The sequence below is a fragment of the Capricornis sumatraensis genome, chromosome 20 (assembly GCF_032405125.1).
Source record: "Capricornis sumatraensis isolate serow.1 chromosome 20, serow.2, whole genome shotgun sequence".
NCBI lineage: Eukaryota > Metazoa > Chordata > Mammalia > Artiodactyla > Bovidae > Capricornis > Capricornis sumatraensis.
The window spans coordinates 54,489,933-54,517,278 of NC_091088.1; the positions used below are offsets into that span (position 1 = coordinate 54,489,933).

At 51.6% G+C, this 27,346-nt stretch overlaps 1 protein-coding gene across 1 annotated transcript; it reads left to right on the forward strand.

The window, feature by feature from the left end:
- SUPT5H (SPT5 homolog, DSIF elongation factor subunit) lies at nt 1–26,512 on the forward strand. The gene is made up of 30 exons (XM_068992570.1): nt 1–42; nt 305–382; nt 5,852–6,017; nt 9,410–9,475; nt 10,000–10,011; nt 10,512–10,581; nt 10,698–10,766; nt 10,872–10,937; nt 11,243–11,273; nt 12,008–12,076; nt 14,866–15,117; nt 16,286–16,375; nt 16,483–16,553; nt 18,172–18,277; nt 18,507–18,600; nt 18,688–18,824; nt 19,237–19,392; nt 19,474–19,620; nt 20,463–20,609; nt 20,696–20,821; nt 21,694–21,778; nt 22,108–22,227; nt 22,309–22,411; nt 22,495–22,622; nt 22,713–22,818; nt 23,281–23,439; nt 23,754–23,922; nt 24,038–24,241; nt 25,962–26,057; nt 26,134–26,512. The coding sequence occupies exons 2-30, from the start codon at nt 308–310 to the stop codon at nt 26,275–26,277; spliced, it is 3,264 nt and encodes a 1,087-aa protein (XP_068848671.1). The 5' UTR covers nt 1–42; nt 305–307; the 3' UTR covers nt 26,278–26,512.
- Nucleotides 26,513–27,346: the final 834 nt, after the last annotated feature.

The window sequence follows — 27,346 nt, forward strand, 5'->3', positions numbered from 1 at the left end:
TGAACAGCAGCTGGTAGCGAAGGCTAAAGAGTCGCTAGAGCGGTGAGCCAGTGGGTTGGAGGCCGGGGTTTCAGGCCAGGGGGTTGTTGGAGGCCAGGGAGGCGTAGAGACTGTATTAGGAGCTCAGGAGGTATGGCAGGTGGCGTGGGGGAGGGGGTTCTCTTTCGGGTTCACGGTTACCAGACAAGGCTGCCGGAAGTGCGTTTAGGGATTTTTCTTCCTGGAACCCTAGGGGAAACTGAGGCTCGGGGTGGGATTCCGAACTGCGGGTTGCGCTGAGGCCGCTGTCTTTCCCTGCGAGCAGAAGATGTCGGACAGCGAGGACAGCAACTTCTCCGAGGAGGAGGACAGCGAGCGCAGCAGTGACGGCGAGGAGGCCGAGGTCTGTGGCCGGGACGCTGGGGGAGATATGGGGCCTGGGGACAGGACCAGGGCAGAACGGCTCCTGTGGGAGCCTAGAGAGGATCAGGACGAGCTCTGATCTCTGGGGACTTAGAGGTTGTCTGGAGGTAGAGAGAAATAGGCAAGCCCAAGTCAAGCAGAAGCACAGGTGCTGGGCTTGGATATTCCAGGTACAATGAAATAGCAAGTGATGTTTTTGAAGGACTTGATTATAGTAAGAAATATTAGTTTTTATTTTTAGGTATGCTCAGTCATTGGAGAAATATACTTTTAGTGTTTACTACATGCTAGACACAATTCTTAACCCTTGGGCTAAACCAGTAAACAAAGCAGGTTTTTAAAAAAATCTTTCTTTGCTCTGGTGAAGGTAAACAAACATAGCTGATCAGTTAGTCATTTATTAAGCTAGAAGACACTGGAGAAACATAGAGAAGAGAAGGGGACTAGGGAGTCCTGGTTGAACTTTCGGTAGGACCATGGTGCACCTGGGAGGGTGATGTTTGGTGGTGATGGAGTGAGTCATGTCATATGCAGGATGAGTGTTCCTATAAAGGGGAAGAGCAAGTGCAAAGTTGGGAGCATGTCTGCGGTGGTCAGAAATTAACGAGTCTAGTTTGCCTGTATCAGAGCAGAGTAGCTGTAACAGGAGCCAGATCATGTCAGATCTTGAAGGCTGTGGTGAGGAATTTATCCTTAACCGAGTGAGGTGAAGCCATGTGAAGTTTTTGAGCAAAGGAGGCATACGATCTAATATTTTGAAAAGATCACTGTGCTTTGGGTCTGTTGAATGTCAGTCTTTAGGAACCAATACAGACATTTCCTGGGACATATCTGATTGTAGATATTCTTTTATTCTGCTATTAGCCTCTTATTTATTTTTGATTTATTCATTTGTTGAACAAATGAATATTTGAGCACCTTCTGCTGTGTTCCAGAGACTTCCTAGGTGTTAGGGAGAGTGGAGCAAGGCAAATTTTTGCTTTCACAGAGTTTGCATTTAGTAGGCAATGATTACAGACTGACAAAGAGATGATACTGTGATTACAGAAATGCCAGTTTATTGTTAAAGTTAGTTGCAACACTTGTAAAAAATTTTATGTAAAAATCAGGTGAGGTCCACAGCAGTTCTTCGCTCGAAAAGTGGCACCCCGCCCCCGCACCTTTTTTTTTCACTGTACATGGCTAAGTGAAACCTAGCCATACAACTAAGATGTATAGGATCTTAGTTCCCTGCCCACAGATCAAACCCGTGCCCCCTGCAGTGGAAGCTCGAAGTCTTAACCACTGGGCCATAAGGGAAATCCTGACACCCACCTTCAAAACTGGGAATTTCTCTACTTCCCAGAGTATATTAATTGCCATTTGTCATCATGCAAATTTAAGAAAAGGAAAATTTCATAACGTGGGTTCTGGAAAACATCAGATGGATGGAGAGAGCCATAGGCTTCCCTTGAACTCCCTCATTTACTTACGTTTCCTGTTTGCCCACTTGCAGGCATTTGATTGTCAATCCTTGTCATGCTCTTTGAGGAGTCCTTAGCTTGCCAGAATAGGGATGGGGCAAATGGGAAGATGACAAGAAAGGCCGTTCCTTCAAGCTGTCTCACTGGGTCCTTGGTCCTCTGACTCATGGCTTCAAGACACTGAGCTTGTGGTTAAAGCCGGGTGGTAATGAGACCAGGATCCCCAGTTCCTTTGCCTGGCTGAGGCAGTGTGGTTTGTACTGTGCAGGTCTCACTTCCCTAACACCACGTCGGGCTTTTTTTTCCCTCCACATCAGTCTTTTAACTCGCCTGCTGGCTCACCTGCTCTCACCAGGAAAGGCAGGAGGGCAGTGTGAGGGCTTTCCTCACCTCCAGAGATAGGTCTGACCGGGCTTTATATTTTTGTTTTAGTTGTGCTGGGTTTTCGTTGTGGCACAGGCTTTCTCTAGTTGTGGCTCGCGGGGGCTTCTCTTGTTGCAGAGCGTGGACTCTCTAGTTGTGGCACATAGGGTCCGGTGCGTGCAGGCTCAGGAGTTGCTGCACTTGGGCTCAGTTGCTCTCTGGCATGTCTCAGTTCCCTGACCAGGATCAAACCTGCATGCCCTGCTTTGTGAGGCTGATTCGTTTTTGTGGTTTGTTTTTTTTTTTGAGGCTGATTCTTAACCATTGGACCACCAGGGAAGTTCCCTGGCTGGGCTTTATAGACAGCCAAGTGTTGACATGGTCCTTAAAGGACTGGCTCCTGTGAATACACAGGTGTGTGTGTGTGTGTGTGTGCTAAGTCTCTTCAGTCATGTCTGACTCAGCGACCCCATGGACTATGTGTAGCCCACCAGGCTCCTCTGTCCTTCTCCAGGCAAGAATCCTAGAGAGGGTTGCCATACCCTCCTCCAGGGAGTCTTCCCGACCCAGGGATCAAACCCAGGTCTCCTGCATTGCAGGCAGTTTCTATACTATCTGAGCCACCAGGGAAGCCCTAGATAGACAGCTAGAGATGGCAAATAATGAGCCACCATTGAGGCAGTTATCTGGTTTATTATTCAGCGTAATTCCATCACCAGGGATTAAACCAGTGGAAGCACAGAGTCTTAACCAGGGAAGTCCCTGAGTGATCATCTTATTCATCCATTCAGCAAGTGTTCTTTGAGTTCCTGTTATGTTAGGATCAGTCTCCCTCACGAGCCCTGTGTTGAGGTTGAGATAGTTTATAAGCCGATGGTTACTCTAGGGCATGCTGAGGATGGGCTGTGTCAGAGCATGTTCAAGCCCTGAGGTAACAGAGATGATAGTGAGAACTGTCTCCTCAGAGAATGGGGATCCAGGGTTAGCAAGAACACTGCTGGAACTGACCCAGGGTGATGATGCAGAGTTCCTGGAAATCAGGCTATGGTCCTGATTTGAGTTAAAATAAGGGATGCTATGGGCTAGTCAGAATTCTGTTTTGAACAAATAAAATTGACCCTTGAACACAATGGGTTTGGATTGCTTGGGTCCAATTATATGTGGTCTTTTTTTTTTTCAATAGTATATTATACCCCAGGTCCAAAATGGGTTAAATCCCGAGATTTATAATGGTGGATACTGAGAAACCCTGTAGTTGGAGGGTTGCCAATAAGTTATGTGTATATTTTTGACTGCATAGAGGGTCAGAGTCCCAACCCCCATGTTATCTGAGGGTCAGCTGTATTTTTAAAGCCGTCTTCTGTTCCCAGCCCTGGGCTGGGTGGTGTTGAGGACCTAAGAGTGTCTGAGCTATCTTGGGCCTTTCACTCAGGGAGCTAGCTCACGTGGTCAGGGCTGTGATGGTGGAAGCCCAGAGAATTGTGAGCCTAGAGAACGTGCCTGACTCTCCCTGGTGGGGAGAGGGCAAGCATCACTTCCTGAAAGAGTATTTTGATAGAAGTGTGAGTGAGAGGCAGAGGAAGATGGCTTTTTATGCTGAGGACCGATGGTGGACAGTGCTAGGAGAGCGTGCTGTAAGAGCCTCAGTGGGTTTGGACCTAGCGTTTAGGAGGGCTGCCTGGAGGGCCGCCTGGGGAGGTGGCACAGAGGGAGGGGCAGTGGGCCCAATGTGCACTTGCACACCAGGCAGCTGGGCCTTCGCCTGAGGGCGGTGGGGAGCCCTGGCTGTTTTAAGCAAGGGACTGAATGATCAGATTCATGTTTTAGATCATAGTTTCCCAAGACTGTAGATGCTTTCCAGGTGGGGAGTAATGAGAAGTGCTTTAAGGTGGAATAAAAATAAGACCGGAAACCACATTGAATCATTTAGTAAGACAGTTAATTTCCTTTTTATTTGCATATCTTACCTTTTAACTGGGTCATGGAGAAAGTTTCACTTTAGTGCTACTGTGTCTTGAACACCTTTCTGAAATTTGCCAGTCTCTGTGTTTGGCAGGGAGAACAGGCTTTAGGCTTAGCCTGCAGGAGGCAACAGGCAAGTTCCAGTCATGTTGGAACTTAGTTAACATTGTTTTCCTTTTAATTTTATGGTTACTTTCTATTTATAACAAGTGAAGTGAAAGTTGCTCAGTCCTGTCTACTCTTTGCAACCCCATGGATAGTCCATGGAATTCTCTAGGCCAGAATACTGGAGTGGGTAGCCGTTTCCTTTCTCCAGGGGATCTTCCCTACCCAGGGGTGGAACGCAGGTCTCCCACATTGCAGGTGGATTCTTTACCAGCTAAGCCACAAGGGAAGCCCTATTTATAACAAGCTAACATTTAGAGTTTTAACTTCTGAAATGTTTAAAAGCAAAAGAAGTGCCTCTTCAGTAAAATTTCCAGTGAATTTAAAGAAAAATACCAAATCGGTTGTTCTGATTTGGAGATGGTGAGAAGTCATGAAGTTAATGAGGGAAAGGTTAATGTTTGGGGACACTGTTTGGTATGAATCATGTCCTTTTGTGATTTGTATGAAAAGAGGGGATTGGAGGTCAAGAGACAGGAAAGGAGGCTGGGGCAAAGATTCAACTTTAGAGGGCAGTGTTCTGGCGCAGGCTAGGGGGCTCTGGGAAGGGAGAAGGGATAGATTGAAGAGATAATGTTCAGAAAGTAGAAAGATCAAGAGTTTGGTGCCTAGTGGGAGCTAGAGGAGGCTAGCATGGGTCTAGGGAAAGACCCTGAGGCCAGTTCGTGACATGGTGGATGTGAAGGGCTCAGAGGACATCAGGGGAAGGTATCCAGGAGGCTGTTGGCACATGAGGGTGTCTAGTTCTGGGAGAAGAGTTGGGGACTGGAGACAGATGGGGTTGTCATCTACAGAGACAGGAAGTGAGATCGTGGAAGATAAAAGGGCCAGAGAGAGGAGTACATAGAGGGAGAAGGAAAGTGGGCCTTTGGCTGAACCCTGGTGATTGGCGCCAGCATGTGAGGGGTGAGCCCAGTAAGGGGAACCCGCAGAGGAGCAGGTGGAGAGGTTAGAGAAAAACCAGGAGTGATGCGGCAGATGCCAAGGGTAGAGCAGTTCCCTAGGGAGAGAGAAGTCGGTGGGGTGAGAAGTCCTACGGGTAAGGACCAGAGTCTGTCCACAGAAACAGCTGTGGAAGGTGATCCGTGACCTTGGCAAGCAGTGTAGACTGGAAGCAGCTCTGGGCGTCATTGTCGCAGTGACACGGCCACGGGAGTGGATGAGATGGCCTGGGGGAGTCGTCGTATAGAGAGGGACAGGGACCATGGGTCAGGCCTAAAGGAGAGAGTGCTCAGAGGCCTGGCAGAGGCTAGCCAGGAGGTCTAGGGGAGGGGGAGCCCAGGTCGGCTCCCAGAGGCCGGTTGGGTGGAGGGTGGTGCCGTCACTGAGATAGGATGGCTACTAGGGAGGCCCGGCCAGGGTGGAAGAGCATGTTCACAGAGCAGAGGGGGCGGTGATCAGCCAGGCAGAGCCGAGGTCAGATTTAGGGATGGAGAGCATGGTGTCTGGATTTGGGGGGTTCAGAACACTGGTTCCCCAACCCCCCCACCCTGCAGGTAGAGGAGGAGCGGCGGAGTGCAGCGGGCAGTGAGAAGGAGGAAGAGCCTGAGGAGGAAGAGGAGGAGGAAGAGGAGGAAGAGTATGATGAGGAAGAGGAGGAGGAAGATGACGACCGGCCCCCCAAGAAACCGCGCCATGGCGGCTTCATTCTGGATGAGGCTGGTATGTGACAGGGCCGGCAGGTGCTGAGTGGACGCTGGACTTCCACCTTCGGTTCTGTTTCTCCAGGGTATTATACTTGTTAAACTTTTCCTTTTGGTAAATGTCAGACACTCACTGGTAGGATCGTATACGGTGCCCTGTGTGCTACCAGTAGTGAACAGCTCGACGCTGCACTTGCTGTGTGTATTCCTCCTCACTCCCACCCACCACCAGAAGGTGTTGAAGCAGATCTCAAATACATAATTTTACCCCCAAATATTCCTCTGAATAACCTGTAAGATAGATCCTTTTAAAACACAGAATTAAAATACCATTGTCATGTTTTTAAAAACTGGCCATATGCCGTGTTAGTCCTGAGAAGCTCAGGTGACGTAGAAGTAGGCAGCTGGACAGGGCACCAGAGGCAGACAGATCCTGGCCTGGCTCTGCTCTTTCCTCAGGGGCCCTGGGCAAGTGGCTGCCTGTCCCTCTCAGCCTCTTTACTGTTCTGTGCAAGGCAGCAGGCAGATCTGCCTACTTCAGCAGGAATATTTTCAGGGATTTGGGGGATCAAGCGTGTAAAGCACATCAAGTTGGTGGCAACCCAAAATGTAATGGCCAGGCTGCAGTAAGCCCTCAGAGAACAGGGTTGGTATTTTTTCACGTTGTATGGGCCCACATCATATCTACTGTCCTGTAACTGCTTTTCTGTTCAATGATTGTGGAGGTGTATGTAATGTACATAGTTTAAGTTCAATGAGTTAGGTTAAATGAGTTAAGTTAAATGTAAGAAAAGTTTTCTGAACATTTGGCAGGTCCTCAATAAATTTTAACTGTTAGCATCATCATCATAGAAATATGTTTTTTCTGATGGTTGCTTAGTGTTCCATTCTAAAATGTGCTTTATGGAACCAGTCTCTTAGTGGACGTTGAAATTGTATGTAATTTTCAGTAGTAAGCAGCATTACCATGAATATCTTCATATATATTTAAACATATATGCAAGTTATTGCCTGGGCTAGGGGTTCTTAATCTTTTTTTTGTGCTTTTAGAGTCTGCTGAAGCCTATGGAAGTGTGAGTCCCCAACCCTTCTCAGAATCATGTTGTGAAATGCATAAAAAAGTACATAGAATTACAAAGGAAACAATTATGGTGAAACACGGTCTCTGAATATTAGAAGAACCCTGTAATGTCGATTTCTTTGGTGGCCTAATGGCTAAGAGTCTGCACTTCCGCTGCAGGGAGTGTGGGCTCAGTCCCTAATTGGGGAGGTTCTGTGTGCTGTGCAGTGCAGCCAAAAAGGAGAACACTGTGATGTATGTGCTGCTTTTTTTTTAAGCATATTGAAAAAGCAAGGTTTAATGGAGGATCTGTTAAGAATCTAATTTTGAAGTAGCAATGACTGTGAGTAATATTTTGAGGTATCTGTAGTTATACTGTGCTATGAAAGTACCAGACTTCACTGCTTGACATGCTGTGGTTTGTTGCCATTGTTCATGATTGATGTAAATACTTAGAGATTAGTGAACATGAAGGTGCAGTTTTTTCATCTGACACAGACCGTGCAGATTTTCTACATGGTAAATCCCTAAGTTAAACTGCTGGACAAAGGGGATACATATTTTTTTAAAGCTTTTTGATACCTTTGGCCAAACATAAGCTCCCAGAAAGGTCACGCTACTTGATACGCCCGCCACCATCTGTGCAGGCGATGCCTGTCCCTGTGCTTGTTGCCTGTGCCCAGGCAAAGGGGAGTGACTTGGAACCCACCCCTCATTTTCTTGGGACCCTCTTACCAGAGAGGAAACCAGGGAACAGAAGGGCAGGAGATGCCCTGGGTATTCCTGGTTCTCAGAGAGCTTCAGGCCTTTTTTCGAAGGCTGAGGAGGAGGGAGTCCTTGCTTAGAGAAAAGGTCTTAGCAGATGGACTCAGATCAAGAGAGTGGATAACACGCCATCTGACACAGATGGTGGTCACTAGGGACACCCACTTAGTGGTGGTGGGACTGTCACTGGGTACTGCCTGTGGGAAAGCTCTGTGGCAAAGCTCTGTGGCAGTGCCCATTAACATTCCCCATGCAGGGACCCTTAGAGCGAGCAATTCCCTCTGAGGAATTCACCCCCAGGTACATAAAGATACGAGAACAGATGCTTGCTGCAGTCTGGTGTGCAGTTGCAAATGTTTGGTGACTTCAGTGTGCACTCTTGATTAGGGCCTGGTATAATGAACTCCGGGCTTCCCTGGTGGCTCAGCAGTAAAGAATCTGCCTGCAACGCAGGAGCCGCGAGTTCGATCCCTGGGTCAGGAAGATCCGCTGGAGAAGGAAAGGGCAGTCCACTCCAGTATTCTTGCCTGGGAAATCCCATGGACAGAGGAGCCTGGTGGGCTACAGTTTATGGGGCTGCAAAAGAATCGGGCATGACTTACCAACTAAACAGCAACAGCATGATGAGCTACAGGGCCGATAATCAGGTAGTGCGTGAGGCGTGTGCCGCTGTGGAAGAGCTCCAAGCCGTCTTATTGCTTAAAGAAAGGGTGAGACAGAACAACGGGCTAGAAGATTGTGTGGAGGGAAAGTAGTAGTCGGGGGGTTTATAGGCATTTCTTATGTGTGGCCAGATTATCTCTAGAACAGGAACTGGTCACATGGTTGCATCTGGGAAGGGGACTGAAAGGGCTTAGAAGTGGGAGGGAGACTCACTGAACACTTACCTCTTCTGTACACTTTGGAATTTTTTGTCATGTTAAGTGTTTAGTGTAGTGTGTGATACATACAAAAGAATACATGTAACGTAACGAAGAGGTTAGGTGCATGGACCCTGGAGCCAGATTGCTTCTCAGGTACCAGTTGAGAGCCTTCGGACAAGTTAGATGACCTCTCTGTGTCTCGGATCTCTTACTGTGAAATTAGAAAGATGGTGATACCTCCCATAGGGTGGCCAGGAAGATTCAGTGAGTAGTCTAGCAAGTACTCAGAGGAGGGGCAGGGCATTTGGTGCCCTAACATTAAGTGTTGGCTATTAGAAATGTAAGAGAATAATAAAACCAACAAACCATGAATCTTGTCTTTAAAAAAAAAACAAAACACTATGTACCAGTCTTCCCTTTATAGTTAGGAGGGAACTCTTTTGCTTGCTTATTTGGATCTTGTTTTTAAAATGGATCTGTGGGTGGTGGGAGGGAGGGATAACTTTTAGAATCAGGTGGATCCACACATGAGACTGTCCCTGGGGCTTAAAGCACCTCTGAGGCCTTGGGCAGGAACCTTGCCTGTCCGAGCCTCAGTGTCCTGATCTGGAAGCTGGGGGTCCATAATACCCACTGCCTGGAGGAGATATCTTCTGGGAGCTGGTGTGATGAGGTCACCTTTGCCCTGGCTGCACTGGTGACCCCTCAGCATTTCCGTTTCAGATGTGGATGATGAATACGAGGATGAGGACCAGTGGGAGGATGGAGCAGAGGACATCCTGGAGAAAGGTGAGGGGGGGCCCCACCTCCCGGAGACCGCCGGGGGTGTGGTTGAGAGGGTCTTGAGAGCCCACCCACCCCCGCACTGTCCTGCCCCTCACCCTCCTCACCTTGCTTCTTTCTGTCTTTGCCAGAGAGACCAGCTCTGCACCCTTTTCCTTTTAGGCCCATGAGCTGGGGGGTTGGGGGCTGTGGGGAGAGGACTCTGGGATCCCAGGGCCCCAGTGAATCCCTTCTGGGGGTTGGGGGGGGCAGGCTTTATCCCAAGCTACCCCCCACTTCTTGGGCCAGTGCCACCCCTTCCCTGTTATTTTCCGTTCTGTGCGCCTCATACATTTCGGCTTCTTCCCCAACCACCCAGTGCCTGGCCTTTACTTTTGATTTTCAACCTTCTTGTGTCCTTCCCTCCCCCTGTCCTCCACCCATTGGTTGATTTCGCTGCTATAATTTGGCTCATACTTTGTCTGCCCTCGCCCACCACCACCACCACCACCACCACCACCACCACCACCACCACCTCTTCCTCCAAGTAGAAGAGATCGAAGGTAAGAGCTTGAAAGTGTGATTCCCCCCCCTCCTCCCATGTCCTGACATCTCCTCCTCCCTGCCCGTGGCACCCTCCCTCACCCCTGGCCCCTGTCCAGCCCTGGGGGCTCTGACTCATGCAGGGTCCCCGACTCATGCAGGGTCCCCAGGCAGGGGGTTCTGGGGCCAGATTTGGCCTGGGAAAGTATGTGTGTGTTTATGTGTGAGTGTTGTGGGGTGCAGGGGTGAGGGGCTGGGTGAGTGGCGTGGGGTAGAGTTCAGGGTGTGCATAGACAGTGGTTGTGAGTGGCTAGGAACAACTGGGTGTCCCCAGCTCCTGGGCCCCACCCCCAAGGAGGACACTGGGAGCAGGATGCCGAGGGGCTGAGGGTTGGGGGTTTCCTCAAGTGAGGTGTCTCCTGCCCCAGGACCCAACTCTGACCCCCAAGCCCCCACCGCTTTCTCCTGGCCCCCGCTCTTCATCTCCCCTTACTCACCCTGTCTGCCCATTTCTTTGCAGCCTCCAACATCGACAATGTTGTCCTGGATGAAGACCGGTCTGGGGCTCGCCGCCTGCAAAACCTCTGGAGGTGAGCTGAGATGGGAAAGGGTGAGGCCGGCTTCCATGGGGAGATCTGGGGGCAGGTCAGCCCACCCTCCTCTCCTCAACCTTCCATTCTCGTTCACTTTCTCTCACATACCCCAGGGACCAGCGAGAAGAAGAACTGGGGGAGTATTACATGAAGAAATACGCCAAGTCATCTGTGGGAGAGACGTAAGGGCGTGTGCTGGGCTGGGGTGGGCCTGGGAGCATGTGGTCCCTTAGGAGGGTTGGGGTCTGACAGACGCCCTTCCTGCCTGACTGCCCCTCTCTCTCCAGGGTGTATGGAGGGTCTGATGAGCTCTCGGATGACATCACCCAACAGCAGCTGCTCCCAGGAGTCAAGTAAGAGGGTGGGACAGGAGGGCTTAGGTGGAAATTTTTATGGGGTGATGTGCCCACATGGCTCACTCCCTGAAGTGAATCAGGCCACAGAGTTGCACAGATGGAGTGATGGCTGGTGGGGAAAGAAGGGAATGGCAAGTTGGTGCTCCTTCCTCTGCCTGCTCAGTTGGTGCTTTTCTCTCTCCCTCCTCTGTCTGCGGGCAGCAGGATGGAGAAGGGAGAGGAAGAGGGGTGGGTGCGGTGATGTGTATGTTTCCCATGAGGAGACAGATTTACTAAAGGGCTTCTTTTTCCTCTCCTGTCAGGGACCCCAATCTGTGGACTGTCAAATGTAAGGTGTGTGCCCTGGCCTCATGGCCTGAGGGAGGCAGAGGAGTGGCGAAGCGGCCTTGTCGGGGGAACTCGCCTTGACCTGCCAGTCTCTTGGTCCTTCTTCCTCTGCCTCTGCCCCCTTCTCTCTCCTTCCCCCTTCTCTCTCCTTCCCCCGCCCTCTTCACCCCCTCCCCTCTCCCTCACTAAGTGTCTCCTCCCAGGTTTGCTTGTCTGTGCCTCTTGCTCTCTGACCCCTCCTTCTCTCTTGTTCTTCTCTCTCTCCTGTTTTATCTTGTTTTGACTGCACTGTGTAGTTTGTGCAGTCTTAGTTCAACCAGGGATCAAACCCAGGCCCCCGGCAGTGAGAGCACAGTCCTTTCTAACCACTGGACAGCCAGGAAAATTCCTGCTGTCTTACTTTATCTTTTGCCCAATGACACTGTCTGTCTGTATTTTTTTAATTGAGGTGTAATTGACTTACAATATTATGTAAATTTTAGGTGTACAGCATAGTGATTTGCAATTTTTAAAGATAACTGCATTCGTAGTTATTATAAAATATTGGCTTTGTCCCTTGTGCTGTGCAGTGTATCCTTATAGCTTTATTTTATTTTATACATAGTAGTTTGTAGCTCTTAATCCCATACCCCTATCCTGCCCTCCCCGGCTCTGTCTTCCTTGCTGCTCTCTCCTGCCCACTTTCCTATGTCCTGTTCCCCGTCTTGTCGTCTCTCTCAAGCCTGCCTTTATTCTTCCAGATTGGGGAGGAACGGGCCACAGCCATTTCCTTGATGCGCAAGTTCATTGCCTACCAGTTCACAGACACGGTGAGTCGGATAGGCAGGCAGCCTCGGGGTGAGAGATGGCTAAAGCCCAGAGTGAGAGACAGAACAGGGTCAGGGGTACCAGGCACCCCAGCTGAGCTGCACTGCCTGTTAAAGTGAGCTGCTTCAGCTAGAAAGTGATCCCTTTCTGGGTTGAAGGTGCTTTTGTGCCTGTCGAGGTGCTGTTTTCATTTTCTCTGCATTTCTGGCAGGGTTCCCCAGCCCCTGCACCCCTCTGAAAGTCAGCCATCTCTCTTCCTGAGCCTTTTCTGCCTGAGGGTGAGTTCTTCCTGTTCACCAACCCTGGTGGGCAGCTGTCACCCTCTTGCTGTTTGGTTGGGAGTCCTAGCATAGGGCAGTGTGGCCAAGTGCATCACAGAACAGGCCTGTCAGGAGAATTCCTTCCTTCTCTCTTTCAGTGTTATCAAAGTCCATTGAGCCGCTCCTCTGGGCTGCTCCCCACGCTCGGCGATGCTGAGGGTACAGCAGTGGCTGTGCCAGCGCTGGTCCCGGCCCCGTCAGGGCTCGCTTACATGCAGCACACAAGACATGAAGTAATGCTGACTGCGTGCAGGGCAGCAGATGCTGCAGGAAGGGCACAGATCTATCTTTAGACTGTCGAGCTTTGAATCCTGCCCCTGTGGCTTCCTCACTCTATGACCTTGATCGAGCCACTTCCCCTCTCTGTGCCCCTTGTTTTCACCTCAGCATCTTTAGAATTAAGTTATCTTTGAACATGTCCAACTCTTAAGTCAGGGCTTGTTCTACAGCACGTGTTCAGTTGTTTTCAGAGGCGTAATTGTTAGTTTTGGAACCAAGGCCTGCTGACTGGTAACTTTCTCAGTGAATGTAATTTGTATTAGACCGAGTGCATTGCTTTCACCTGTCGGAGCAGTGGGTGTGTGTCAGTGGTGCCAGTGGACAGTTGCAGGATGTGCAGATCGTGATTCTAAATGTGCTCAGACTTCTGTTTTGTGCCCTAGGCAAGATTCTAGTAACCTCATTTGAGATAGGACTCAAATGGTACATGTATATCATAAAAGCCAAAATCTCTCCATACCCGAGTCCCATTTTCCAGAAGTAATTATTGTTGGTCTGTGTTCCTTGGCTTCATAGGTGGCTCAGTGGTAAAGAATCCGCTTGCCAGTGCAGGAGGCACAGGAGATGCCAGTTTGATCTCTGGGTTGGGAAGATCCCCTGGAGGAGGAAATGCAACCCACTCCAGTATTCTTGAGGAGAAAATCCCGTGGACAGAGGAGTCTAGCGGGCCACAGTCCATGGGGTTGCAGAGTCGGACATGACTGAGGAACTGAATGCACAATCTCGTGTCTTTCCAGACCATCTTCCCTGCATACTGGAAAATGTGCTGCTTGTTAAGTCGCTTCAGTTGTGTGACTCTTTGTGACCCCATGGACTGTAGCCCGCCAGGCTCCTCTGTCCATGGGATTCTCCAGGCAAGAGTACTGGAGTGGGTTGCCATGCCCTCCTCCAGGGGCTCTTCCCGGCCCAGGGATTGAACCCAAGTCTCTTATGTCTCCTGCATTGGCAGGCGGATTCTTTACCACTAGCACCACCTGGGGAGCCCCATGTTGGGTATGTGTATTGTCAAAACCAGGAAAACATGGAATAAAAACTTGAATTTCTATGTTTACATGATTATTAAAATATCTAATACCTAATAGGTATTTTAAAAAATAAAATGGTATTATATACATATCATTCTGCAGAGAGCCTTTTCTCAGCACCATGATTGATCATCTTTCTATGCCCAGGAAATATAAAGTTGTTTCCATTTTTTGCTATTAGGAACAATACTGAAACAATCTACTTGCTTTTTAAAAAATTGAAATGTAATTCATATACGATATGAAAATATATTGCTGGATTTGATGTTCTGTTTCATTAAAGGTTTTTGCATGTATGTTTATAGGAGATTTAGTCTGTAGTTTTCTTATGTTGTCTGTGTTAGGTTTTGGTATCAGGGTAATAATGGATTCATAGGACTGATTGGGAATGTCCCCCTTCTATTTTTTGGAGGCTTTTGTGAAGAAGTGGGGGTAATTTTTAGATGTTTGATAAATTTCACCAGTGAAGCCATCTAATCCTGGGCTTTGGGTGAGTTGGTGGGTGTACGTGTGTGTTTTTTGATTATTAGTTCAAAATCGTTACCTTGTATAGGTCTATTAAGATTTTCTATTTCTTTTTGAGTCAGTTGTAGTAGTTTATGTTTTTCTACAAAAAAGAAATATTCATTTCATTTAGGTTTTTTAATTTATTGGCATGCAGTTATTCATAGTATGCTTTAAAATTCCCGAAGTTTGGTTGGTAGTAATGTCCTTTCTTTCATTCCTGATTTTGGTAATTTGAGTTTTTTCTCTTTTTTTTCCTTGGTCAGTCTGGCTAAAGATTGGTCAAATTTATTGATCTTTTTAAGCAACCACCTTCCCTATTGTTTTTCTAACCTCTGTTTCACTTATTTCCAGTCTGATCTTTATTGTTTCTTCCTTCTGCTTGTTTTGGGATTAATTTCCTCTTTCTTTCTATTTTCTTAAGGTGGAAGTTTAGGTTATTGATTTGAACAAATTTTTAAGTTGGTGTTTGCAGGTGTAAATTAACCTCTGAGCATGCTTTTTTTCTATGATAATAACTGCAGTGCGTATCCTTGTGATGGTGTCGTTGCACAACATGTTTCTATGGGATAAATCCCTGGAAGAGAGCTTGCTGAGGTGGCAGTCGTTCCTGGTACTAGCAGTCATGTCTCACTGTCTCTGCCCACCGGCTTGGCCCTCCAGCCCCTGCAGATCAAATCGGTAGTGGCACCGGAGCATGTGAAGGGTTACATCTACGTGGAGGCCTACAAGCAGACCCACGTGAAGCAGGCCATCGAGGGTGTGGGCAACCTGCGGCTTGGCTACTGGAACCAGCAGATGGTGCCCATCAAGGAGATGACGGATGTGCTTAAAGTGGTGAAGGAGGTGGCCAACCTGAAACCCAAATCCTGGGTCCGCCTCAAGCGGGGCATCTACAAGGATGACATCGCTCAGGTGCCTGGGGCTGGGCTGGGGCAGCAGAGGAGGCCAGGGCACTCTGTTCTATCCTCCCTTCTCTATGCTTTATCCGTTCCAGCCCTCTAATTTAGTCAGAGAGCAGAACCCACTCAGGTCAGGTGAAGCAGAGTCTGGACTTTGTTGCGAACACACAGGAAATGGAGGACCATCTTCTGTGGGTGTTCGATGAATGTTAGGTAATGATCTGAAGATGGTGAGGAAGTGAGCCATGTGAGGTTCTCGGGAAAGAGGTGTGGCAGAAAGCAGCATGTGAGCCAGGATGGGTGAAGCAGAGTGAGCGAGGATGAGAGTGGCAGGAGATGAGCTCAGGGAGGCAATGGGGGCCTGTAGCCCATCCAAGAACTTTGCCTTTTACTGGAGTAAGATGGGAGGCTCCAAGGGAAGCTTGGATTTTAATAGGATTACTCTGCTGACTACATGGAGATCAGACCACTGATTCTCAAGCAGGGGTACCCCCAAGGGACCTTTTACATAGAATGGAGACATTTCTGGTGGTTTTAACTGGGAAATGAGTTGATTCTAACATTCAGTGGATAGAAGTCAGGGATGCTGCCAACATCTGACAAGGCCTGGGACAACCCCGCACAACAAAGGATCACCTGGCTAAGGAAACCCTGCAATAGACAGGATGGGGCCGCAGGAGCAGGGAAATCCGTGAGGAGACTGCTGTCTGGGTTGCAGGTGATGGTGGACAGGACTGAGGTTGCAGTAGTAGCGGGGGGAGAAGAGGTCAGAACTGTTGAAGGCAGAGCTGACAGGTTTGCTTCCAGGTTGGATGTGGGTGTAAAAGAAAGATAGGAGTGAAGAGTGCCTCCCACATTGTGTGCTTGAGCAAAAGGAGGAATGGCGGGGACCTGTGGGGAGAGGAGCAGATTTGGAGGCAATCAGGAGGTTAGCTGCAGTTATGCTGGGTTTGACGGACCTTTTAGACATCCAGGTGGAGCTGTCACGTCGTCAGTGGGTACTTAATTTCAGGCTGGAGGGAAGACAGTCTAGAGAATGAATCTGGAGGAGTTGTCAGCAGTTTCGTTTCCTCTCATCGTGCTCTGTCCCTGGCCCTTCCTGGCATCTCCTCACCCTCTCTGTGTCTGGAGCTGGGGAGGGAAGGCTGGGGCCTTGCTGACCTCCCAACCGGACTTCTCAGGTGGATTATGTGGAGCCAAGTCAAAACACCATCTCCCTGAAGATGATCCCACGCATCGACTACGACCGCATCAAGGCCCGCATGAGCTTGGTACTGTGGGGATGTGCTGCTGGGAGCGGGGAGGGCGTGCTTGATCCCTGCTGGTGGCCAAGTCCTCGTCCCGCACGCTTCCCATCCATGCCTCTTTTCCTACACAGAAAGACTGGTTTGCCAAAAGGAAGAAGTTTAAGCGGCCCCCACAGAGGCTGTTTGATGCAGAAAAGATCAGGTGAGTGTCCTTGGGCTGGGCCGGGTGCCCAGATCTGTGGTGTAGGATGTCCCTTTGCAGATTCTCCTGTAGAGCTGGGCTCCCAGAGCCGTCGAGGGTTTAGATTATGAGTGGTTAAGTTGGCAGTATAGCCTTAGCCAAGTTATTTAACATACCTGTGCCTCAGAGTTTCCTCTGCTGCAAAGATCAGTAAGAGTAACCCCTGCTTCCTAGAATTGCACTGAGACTCAAAAGAATTAATATGTGTGTGTGCCCAAAATAGCACTTGGTACCTAGTCAGTGTGAGGAATGGTGTCACTTATTGAAATGAGATTTATCGACACATCAGACCTTATAGTCTCTTTCCTGATCTCCTAATGCCTGGACACCTCAGATGGGGTACAGAGCCCCTTCTGCTCAGGACATCTCTGTCCCTCTCCCCCTCCCCAGCTGAGTGGACCTCTGGAGCACCCCAGGGTTTCCATCATCCCAGGGCTTCTGGGGGCTCCAGCAGGGAGGGTAGGTGAGGAGGATGAAGCAACAAAAGCAGCCAGTGACACTTGCCCTCTGTTCCTGCTCTGGAACACATCGTAAATGTGAACAGACAGTTTTTTCATTCTGATAAAGGCTGGATTGTAGAATGAGCCTTTTGATCTGCTAGGCTGGGCTAATACCTCTAGGCCAGGCCAGATTAATACTTCACATGTCTGAACTGGACTCATTTACAGCACTGGTCTCCCCCCAACTGGAAATCCCCTTATTGAGAACAAACCAGAGTGACCTTTCCCTGCCCCGCAGCCGTCGGTCTGACGCAGTGCCCAGACCTGCCCAGCTGAGCACACTCGAACCCCTCTCCCTAGATGCACCGTGTGCATGAGAAGATGATGGGCAGGAGGAACCCAAGCTGCTCCGCACACTCCCCTTTTTGAGAAGTGGACAGGCTTTCCCTCCCCACTCTAGCAGCATGGGGCAGGATCTGAGGGTCCCCCTGCCCGCATGACCCATGTGGGTCACCGCACATGCAGGCCAGGAGAGTTAGAGCACAGGCTTGGGAGTCCTAACCCCTGCATTTGAACCTTGCCTCTTAGACTCATAGGCTTGGCCACCTTGACCATATCGTGTACCCTCCCTGAGCCTCATTCTCTCACTTCCCTGGAAAATGAGGGTCCTATTACTGATACCACGGGCTTTGGAGAGGAGTCAGTGAGGTCACCTGTGTGTGATTGTTAACTGTTAGCGTGGTCTGATACTTTGTCTAGCTCGTACTCAACGAGTGAGTGCCTGCCGTGTGCCAGGCACTATTGTAGGGTAAATAGTGAATAAAAGATGCTAAGTCCATGCCCTTCTGGAACTGCCATTCTAGGGAGATGGATCAAACAGGAGCTCATCAGAGGGTGTTAATGAGCCGTCATTAAAAATAAAGCAGGGAAGGGGGCGGCAGAGTGCAGAGGGGCGGGAGCAGTGTACCCTGCCATCGAGGCAGGGCCTTCGGGCTTTGTGAGAGGTCACTTCCACCCAGAGCGGGTGTTTGGGATGGGATGGCTCAGACATCCCCTGTCCACTTCCCCCTTTGCTAGCGGAGGAGACTGAGGCCCAACAAGCCTCTTAACACCCTCTTCTCTCCCCTACAAAATTCCAGATCCCTGGGGGGTGACGTTGCCTCCGACGGTGACTTCCTCATCTTTGAGGGGAACCGTTACAGCCGGAAGGGCTTTCTGTTCAAGAGCTTTGCCATGTCTGCTGTGGTAAGAGTCCCAGAGGGAGTCGTGCCAAGGGTCGTAGGGAGCGGGAAGGCCCAGCTTTCTCCCTCCTGCAGTTCAGGCCCCAGAGCAGTGGGTTATCTGGGTTTGTCCCAGGTAATCCTCAAAGGAGTATCCCTAGGAGAATAACCTCACCATCTTTCTAGCCCGTTAAGCTGGGCTGTGCCTCTGACCTTCATCTGCTTCCTTCTCTTCCTCTTGTTTTGGGGCTCAGATCACAGAGGGTGTGAAGCCCACACTGTCTGAGCTGGAGAAGTTTGAGGACCAGCCAGAGGGCATCGACCTGGAGGTGGTGACTGAAAGCACAGGTATGAGGTCACGGTCGGTAACCCAGTCCAAGGAGAGGGCGGCCCACGGTGAGCAGCCCCCAGGTTAGCCCTTTGTCTGCCCCGCAGGGAAGGAACGGGAGCACAACTTCCAGCCCGGGGACAACGTGGAGGTGTGCGAGGGCGAGCTTATCAACCTTCAAGGCAAGATCCTCAGCGTGGACGGCAACAAGATCACCATCATGCCCAAGCACGAGGACCTCAAGGTGGGGGCCGCACCACTCGTGTGTACCTGCTGGGTTGAGAGCATGATGAGACCATGGAGGATTCTTGAGGTCACTGGTTTTAGTTTGCTTGGGGGTGGGTGCGTCTGACACTTGTCCAGGCCCAGTGGTGTGTGTCTAGGGTGAGGCTGTCTCCAGGTGGGTCTGAGGAGGTCTCTGTAGTCTGGTGTCATATGTCTTGGGGATGGCCCATCTCTATGCAGGGTTAAGGCTTGTCCAGGCTGATATCCTGGGTTTCTGGGGCAGGCTGAGGGTGGTCTCCAGTTGGGGGCGTGAGCCTGGTGTGGGCTGTGGCCTGAACTTTCTGGGAATACGAGTGGAATCTGAAGGCGGGTGGGCACGTGGTCTGTGGCGACCTCCCTAACCTGCTCGCTGTCCTCACCCCCGTCCCCAGGACATGCTGGAGTTCCCGGCCCAGGAACTTCGCAAGTACTTCAAGATGGGGGACCACGTGAAGGTGATCGCTGGTCGGTTTGAGGGTGACACAGGCCTCATCGTGCGGGTGGAAGAGAACTTTGTCATCCTCTTCTCTGACCTCACCATGCACGAGGTAGCTGGTGGGGGGCTGGGAGCGGGGTGGATGTACACGGAGCCACATGGACCCTGCTTCACCCACTCCCATCTCCTACAGCTGAAGGTGCTCCCCCGGGACCTGCAGCTCTGTTCGGAGACGGCATCAGGTGTGGATGTCGGGGGCCAGCACGAATGGGGGGAGCTGGTGCAGCTGGACCCCCAGACCGTGGGTGTCATCGTGCGACTGGAGCGCGAGACCTTCCAGGTGTGTGTGCTGCACGCAGGGGTCTCCTCTCCCTCCAGCTCTTCATCCTGGGAGGTGGCGGAGCAAGGCGGCCGAGAACCCAGACTGCTCCGGGTGCAGACCTGGCTCTGTCGTGCGGGGCTCGCTGTGTAACATCTGTCGGGCAAGCGCTTGTCAGTTAGCCCCTCTGTGCCTCAGTATCACACCTTGTGAAAAGGAAGTAGCAGCGGCATATGCTTCATTGGCTGTGACTGAATCCTGAAGTCAGATATGTACCTGGGCACTGGGTGCTGGGCTTAAGGGCTGGGTGCTGCTAGTGTCTTCCTCCCCTTCACTGAGGATGTGGCAGCCAAAGAGTATAAATGCTTCGGACCCCAGACTCTGGGTTCTCATCTCAGCTCTTTTACGTTCTGCTGTGTGACCCTGAGCTAGTAACTTGCCCTCCCTGGGCCTGAGATTTTCCCTCTAAAATGGGAGCTGTGACAGCACCCACCTCAGAGGGAAATTTGAGGCCTCAGTGGAATCTTGGGTGAAGAGTTTAGCACCCATCTGGCACAGAGTGATGGATAGACATTAACTAGTATGTTAACGTTTGTTCCTCTGATCATCTCAGGTCCCTGATGCTCAGTCAGAATGGAGTCTCCTTCTAGAGGGTGTTTTGGAATGACGGGGACATTTTTGGGTGACCCGGTGCCCAGGGGGTGGTTCCTAACATCGCCTGCCCCAGAGTCAGGGAGTCTAGACATCCTGCAGAGCTTGGGACAGTCTCCCATAGGAAGAACCATCCCACTGCAGGGAAGCCCTGCCCCACATGATGCCTTTCCACTCTCAGCCACTCGGTATCCCCTCCCGTCCCTCCATAGGTGCTGAACATGTATGGGAAGGTGGTGACTGTCAGGCACCAGGCTGTGACCCGGAAGAAAGACAACCGCTTTGCCGTGGCCCTGGACTCAGAACAGAATAATATCCACGTGAAAGACATCGTCAAGGTCATTGACGGCCCCCACTCAGTGAGTATAAGCTTTATCCCATCTGTTACAGCTGAGAGATTTGGGGTAGAGCGTGGCCATGAGCTGACTGTCCTTCCCCCGTCCAGGGCCGGGAAGGCGAGATTCGCCATCTCTTCCGCAGCTTCGCCTTCCTGCACTGCAAGAAACTGGTGGAGAATGGTGGCATGTTTGTCTGCAAGACCCGCCACCTGGTGCTGGCAGGGGGCTCGAAGGTGAGGCGGGCATGGTGGCACCCTGTCTGCTGGCCACCTGGCTCAGCTGTCTGGTCTTCCTTGGCCTCAGGAGCGACACAAATGGGCTTGATGTCCATTTGGACAGGAGGGGAGATGTCAGTGTCAGGTCCTTGGCAAATTGTGAACAAAAAGGGTTTTGAGATTCTGATCTGTTTACCAAATCATTTATTCATTCAGTTTTATGGAGCACCTGTTAGGTGTTTGATGCTGGAGCTGCGGCAGTGAGCAGTACAAAAAACCCGTCTCCTAGCGCTGCTCCTCTGGAGATGAGCAGATAAATAAACACATGTGTAGCACAACTTGGGCTGATGGTGAAGTATAAACCAAGATGAGAGAGAGAGCATGGGGGTTGCTGCTTTAGAGAGGACGCTAAGGACAGACTCACCTCCTTGAGGAGGTGGCATTTAAGCCAGAGACTTGAAGGAAGGGTCGGGGCACCCCATGAATGTCTCAGGGGACAGCACAGTTCCTGAGGTGGGATTTGTAGGAAGTTGTGCAGAACTAGGTATCCGAAAGGAAATCAGATGTGGGATCTGGGGAGCTGGGATCAGGAGATGGTCTCCTCAGGGCCCTGCAGATGGAATGCGGAATCCCCATGGCTTGCAGTTTGTATGTCACCGGGGGTTTAAATTCCTGACCACCACATGGTAGTCCCACTCCTTGCCTTTTGATTGACAGGCCCACAGTGGCATAGGGGTGGCAGTTTTCCTAAAGGGAATTGAGCCATTGTGACCAGAAGGAGGGAGGGATGGCTGCTGGGCAGGTTCAAACAGCAGACGTGGGATGTGTGGGGCCTGGGAACCTGTCACTCAGGCCCTGGCTGCCAGTTCACTTCTTGTCCCTCTCCCTAGCCTCGCGATGTGACCAACTTCACAGTAGGAGGCTTTGCCCCTATGAGCCCCCGGATCAGCAGCCCTATGCACCCCAGTGCTGGAGGTGAGGGGGATCTGGAGTGTGGATATGTCTGGGGGCTGGAGGAGGGATGTTGTTCAGCCTGCACTCACTATCTGCTCGGGGCCAGCCTGCAGATGGTAAGACTCACAGCTCAGGGGAGACCCGACCCCCAACCCCCTGCCAACAGTGACAGCCCAGGATGGTCAGGGCTGTGAAGGGAAAGCCCTGGGATCTGGTGGGGGGCCCCCAGAGGAGGCTCCTAACCCAGAGGTTGGGGGCAGTCAGGCGAAGAGGGGGCTGGAAGGGACCCTGGCTGTGGGCACAGCATGTGGGGGGGTGAAACAGGGACTAGTGACATTCTTCCTTCCCAGGTCAGCGCGGTGGCTTTGGCAGCCCAGGTGGTGGCAGTGGTGGCATGAGCAGGGGCCGAGGGCGGAGAGACAATGAGCTCATCGGCCAGACTGTGCGCATCTCCCAGGGGCCCTACAAAGGTGATCTGCAGGGCTGTGTGGAGGCCCGGGGAGGGCCGTGGGGAGGAGAGCCCGCTTGCTGACCTCCTGCCTCCCCACCAGGCTACATTGGTGTGGTGAAGGACGCCACAGAGTCCACTGCCCGCGTGGAGCTGCACTCCACCTGCCAGACCATCTCAGTGGACCGCCAGCGCCTCACTACCGTGTACGGGCCAGGGCCGGGCTGGGAAGAAGGCTGTTGGGCGGTGGGAGGGCCCTGCTCACCCCACTTGTTCTCTGTGTCTACAGGGGCTCACGGCGCCCAGGCGGCATGGCCTCAACCTACGGGCGGACACCCATGTATGGCTCCCAGACGCCCATGTACGGCTCTGGCTCCCGCACACCCATGTACGGCTCTCAGACGCCCCTCCAGGATGGTGAGCGCTCCCAGCAGACAGGGATGGGGGTGATGTGGAGGGGTCTAGAGACAGGACAGAACTGACGGACACATCTCTCTCTCGTTCCAGGCAGCCGCACCCCGCATTATGGCTCTCAGACGCCCTTGCATGACGGCAGCCGCACTCCTGCCCAGAGTGGGGCCTGGGACCCAAACAACCCCAATACACCATCACGGTGAGCTGGGGCCGGAGCAGGGTTCCCTGAGTGTGTGTGCCCGTGTGCATGCCTGTGTGCATGAGTGGTTCCACTGGGTGTCTATGGAATGGTCAGGTCTGTGTGACCTACCCTGAGTCCTCTGCTCCCAGCCCCAGGCTGGTTATGTGAAGGAGGGTAGGCCTTGCTGGGGCTGGAGCCAAAGTCATTTCCCCAGCTCCCATCAGAGTAGTGAGCTGGGATTAAGACGTGGGCCTGGAGACAGTGTGTGACCGTCGTTACGTGGCTGGTTGCATGAGCTTGGATGGGCAACCTCATCTCTGTTTCCCAAGTGTGCCCACCTGTGAAAAGAGGCCTCTGGATGGGCTGTCCGTGAGGATGAGGTTGCCTTGGTTTTGCCTGGTGTTCCGTGCTGTCCTGGAGGCATTAGCTACATAGCTGTGACCACCATAGTCATTCTCAACAGACCTCTCTCCCCAACAGGGCTGAGGAAGAATATGAGTATGCCTTTGATGATGAGCCTACCCCATCCCCACAGGCCTACGGGGGCACCCCCAACCCCCAAACACCTGGCTACCCAGACCCCTCGTCCCCGCAGGTCAACCCACAGTACAACCCACAGACTCCAGGGACACCAGCCATGTGAGTCCATTGGGGCTAGCCCTTATCAGCTGCTGCCAAAACCTTCTCGCTGCCAAAGCCTCCTCGCTGCCATCACCTCCTTCTCTCCTTCTAATATTTATTTGGTGCATTGGGTCTGCATTGCATCATGCGGGATCTTTCATTGCAGCATGTGAACTAGTTGTCGCCTGTGGGATCTAGTTCCCTGACCAGGGATTGAACCCAGGCCCCCTGCATTGCAAGGCGGATTCTTAACCACTGGACCACCAGGGAAGTCTCTTCTCTTCCCTTCTAATGCCCCCAACTAATACCCGCTTCGCTCCTTGTCTCTGCAGGTACAACACAGACCAGTTCTCCCCCTATGCCGCCCCCTCCCCGCAAGGCTCCTACCAGCCCAGCCCCAGCCCTCAGAGCTACCACCAGGTGGCGCCAAGTCCAGCAGGCTACCAGAATACCCACTCCCCAGCCAGCTACCACCCCACACCCTCGCCAATGGCATATCAGGTACTGGTCAACTGGCACGCCCTTGAGTGTGCTGGGCTAAGATGGGCCTTGGGCCTGTAGGGACACCCAGGCCAAATGACCTGTTCCCAGCAACCGCATCCCCTTTTCCCTACAGGCCAGCCCCAGCCCAAGCCCTGTTGGCTACAGTCCAATGACACCTGGAGCTCCTTCCCCAGGTGGCTACAATCCGCACACGCCGGGCTCAGGCATTGAACAGAACTCCAGCGACTGGGTGACCACTGATATCCAGGTGAAGGTGCGGGACACCTACCTGGATACACAGGTGGTGGGGCAGACGGGTGTCATCCGCAGTGTCACGGTAAGTAAGGCCCCAGCTGGCGGGTGGGCAGGCATCCTCTCCTTTGGGGTCCCCAGTCTCTGTGGTACTGGTTTGTCCTGGTTTTCATTGTTGTTGGTTGTTTGTTTTTCTTACTATCTATCCACATCTTCCAGTAGCTGTTTATAGCTCAAGACATAGATGTGGAAAGGTTTGGCATGCAAAACTTCACAAGGCAGGGAGTTCTGCCTTTTATGCTCATGGCCCCCATCAGCCTGGGAGATCTAGTGACTGGCACCCAGGAGTATGGTTACTTTTTGACAGTTCAGTAACTAGAACTGAGTGCTCCTCTGTGCCAGGCTTTGGCTTAGCACCAGACCCCCATGCCCCACGGGCGCCCCTGCTCCAGTTTTGCCAACCCTTCATTCTCCCTAGTCACTGACTTCTCTTCAGCCTCAGGGCCTTTGCTCGTTACTTTCCTTTGTCTAGGACTCGCTTCCCTCCATTCTTTGTCTAGTTAACTCCTACTCATCCTTCAGAGCAACACCTGGGCTGTCTCAGGTCTCTTTCTTTCGGGTTCATGTAATTCTTTTTCATGTTATCTACTTGCTGCCTAAAAGCTTAAAGTTTACTCATATGGGATTCTTTGATCACCAGGTCTGTATTTTCTTCCTAAATAGCCCCAGTTTCTCGATGCAGGATTGACACTTTGTTGGCCTTTCAGTACATATTAATTGAATTAATTAAACAAACACTAGAGATGAAGACAGCTCCAGCCTGCCCTCACAGATCTCACATTCCCATCGGGGAGACAGACATGTCCCCAGACAGCCTGATGGCCCGAGCTGGGATATGGGAAGCACAGAAGGAAAGGGGAGCTATGTGAACCCTGGGGAGGCACCTTACCCAACTTTATAAGTGTTCAAGGAGGGCTTCTGGGAGAAGGTTAATGTCTGCATCAAGACCTGAAGAATGAATAGGAGAAAGCCAAGGGAAATGGCCCGGGAGGGGGTTGAGGGCGCTGAAGCTAGGGGGCATGTGCAGAAGCCTGCAGGAGTGGAAAAGCCTGGCACACGTGGGGGGTTGAAGTCTATGCACTGTGGCTGGAACTTAAAGAGTCAAGGGGGAAGTGAGTCATGAGGCCAGAGGGGAGGCTGCAGCAGGTTACATGCCAGCCTGGAGAACTTGGATTGTGTCCTGAGGAGACTGGTTGGGTGGGCATCTCAGCAGGGATGGGATCAGATGTGTGGCTGGGAATTAATTCACTTATTGCTGTGTCATAGATGGATCAGGTGTGGTGAGATGGGATCAGGGGCTGGGAGCCCAGGGGGAGGTCAGGTTGCACTACTGGGCTGTGGGAAGGAGGGAGGTGGGAGAGAGCCTAATTTAGCCTCAGGAGCCTAAATGGACAGGCCGGGGACCTTGGGGCCATCCCTGAGACGGGGGCCCAGGAGAAGGAGCAAGTGTCGGGGAGAAGCTGAGGCCAGTGTAGGACACGAGTGAAGGGCCTGAGCAGCAGTCTCCCTTTTGCCCTAAGTTAGCTTCATGCAGATGCTTCTCTTGCTGGTCTGATCACCCTGCCCCGCCATCCCCTCTACACCACAGACCTCAGGCCTTGGAACCAGGCCCAGCCTTCCCCTTTCCTGCCCCTGTGTCACCTTGGGAAAGTGACTTCTTAGAATGAGTCCTGATCCTGTGTCCCTTGAGGGCAGGGGAGTATCAGTCCTGTGTTGGGAGCTGACCAGGCTGTCCCCACCCCCAGGGAGGCATGTGCTCTGTGTACCTGAAGGACAGTGAGAAGGTTGTCAGCATCTCCAGTGAACACCTGGAGCCCATCACCCCCACCAAGAACAATAAGGTAAGGGAGGGCAAGGGGATGCTGGGGCGTGGGGCTGCTGCCGTGGCCCCTGACCCCGTGTGTTGTCCCCCTGCAGGTGAAGGTGATCCTGGGTGAGGATCGGGAAGCCACAGGTGTCCTGCTGAGTATCGATGGCGAGGATGGCATTGTCCGCATGGACCTTGACGAACAGCTCAAGATCCTCAACCTCCGCTTCCTGGGGAAGCTCCTGGAGGCCTAAGGCAGGCAGAGTGGACTTTGGCAGATAATCTGGCAGATGGAGAGCATCCCTCTTTCCTTCCCTGGTCCTTGGCTCTGCCTTGGGATCCAGGGCCGGGAGTAGGTCTAGCCTGGTGGTTCAGGATTTCTTTTATTTTCCTTTCTGCTTTCCTTTCTCCCTCCCTGATATTCATGGGAATCAGAGTAGAGTCTGGGGGAGGGTCCCCACCTTCTTATTCCCCACCTTCCCCAGCTTGCTTTTGTGTTACGGTCTTTCAATAAAAAACTGTTTCGTCAAAAGTCCTGTCTGTTTGTGTTCTGGTTTGTAAGTGGAGTCACTTGCAGACCCCACTTAATACCTTGCTGTGGGGTCTTCAGCAGATAATGGTCCTACTTACGCCTCATGTTATTCAGTGGAGTTTGAGTAAACTCCGGGAGTTGGTGATGGACAAGGAGGCCTGGCGTGCTGCAGTCCATGGGGTCGCAGAGTGGAACACGACTGAGCGACTGAACTGAACTCAGCTCAACTCAAAGCCTCATCTAGAAAATGATACTCCTGCCCCTATTGAGTGTATGAGAAGACACTGGCCAGAGATTTTAGAACAGAGACTGCCACGTGATTGACAAAGTTACATCTAACTTGCGCTTGAGTTGTGTTAGGTGAAAATTAGTATCCCTCTGCAAGGAGATCAAGCCAGTCAATTGTAAAGGAAATCAACCCTAAATATTGGAAGAACGGATGCGGAAACTGAAGCTCCAATACTTTTGCCACCTGATGCGAAGAGCCGACTCAGTAGAAAAGACCCCGATGCTGGCAAAGATTGAGAGGGGGACGACAGGACAAGATGGTTGGATGCCATCACTGACACAATGGACATGAGTTTGAGCAATCTCCGAGAGATGGTGAAGGACAGGGAAGCCTGGCATGCTGCAGTTCATGGAGTCGCAAACAGTTGGGACATGACTGAGTGGTGGAACAACAATCCCTCCACAAATCTAGATAGGACCTATGGTGCAGGCTCCAGCATCTGATGTCCTTTCCCTCGAGTCCATCTAGCAGTAACCTCAGAATTGCTGTAGCTCATCTAAGG

Excerpts from the sequence above, each read along its gene's own strand:
- SUPT5H (XM_068992570.1), top strand. The coding sequence starts at position 308 with ATGTCGGACAGCGAGGACAGCAACTTCTCCGAGGAGGAGGACAGCGAG. Across the intron at positions 10,582-10,697 it reads CGCCTGCAAAACCTCTGGAG|GGACCAGCGAGAAGAAGAAC; the intron begins GTGAGCTGAGAT and ends CACATACCCCAG. Across the intron at positions 16,376-16,482 it reads TCAAGGCCCGCATGAGCTTG|AAAGACTGGTTTGCCAAAAG; the intron begins GTACTGTGGGGA and ends TTTCCTACACAG.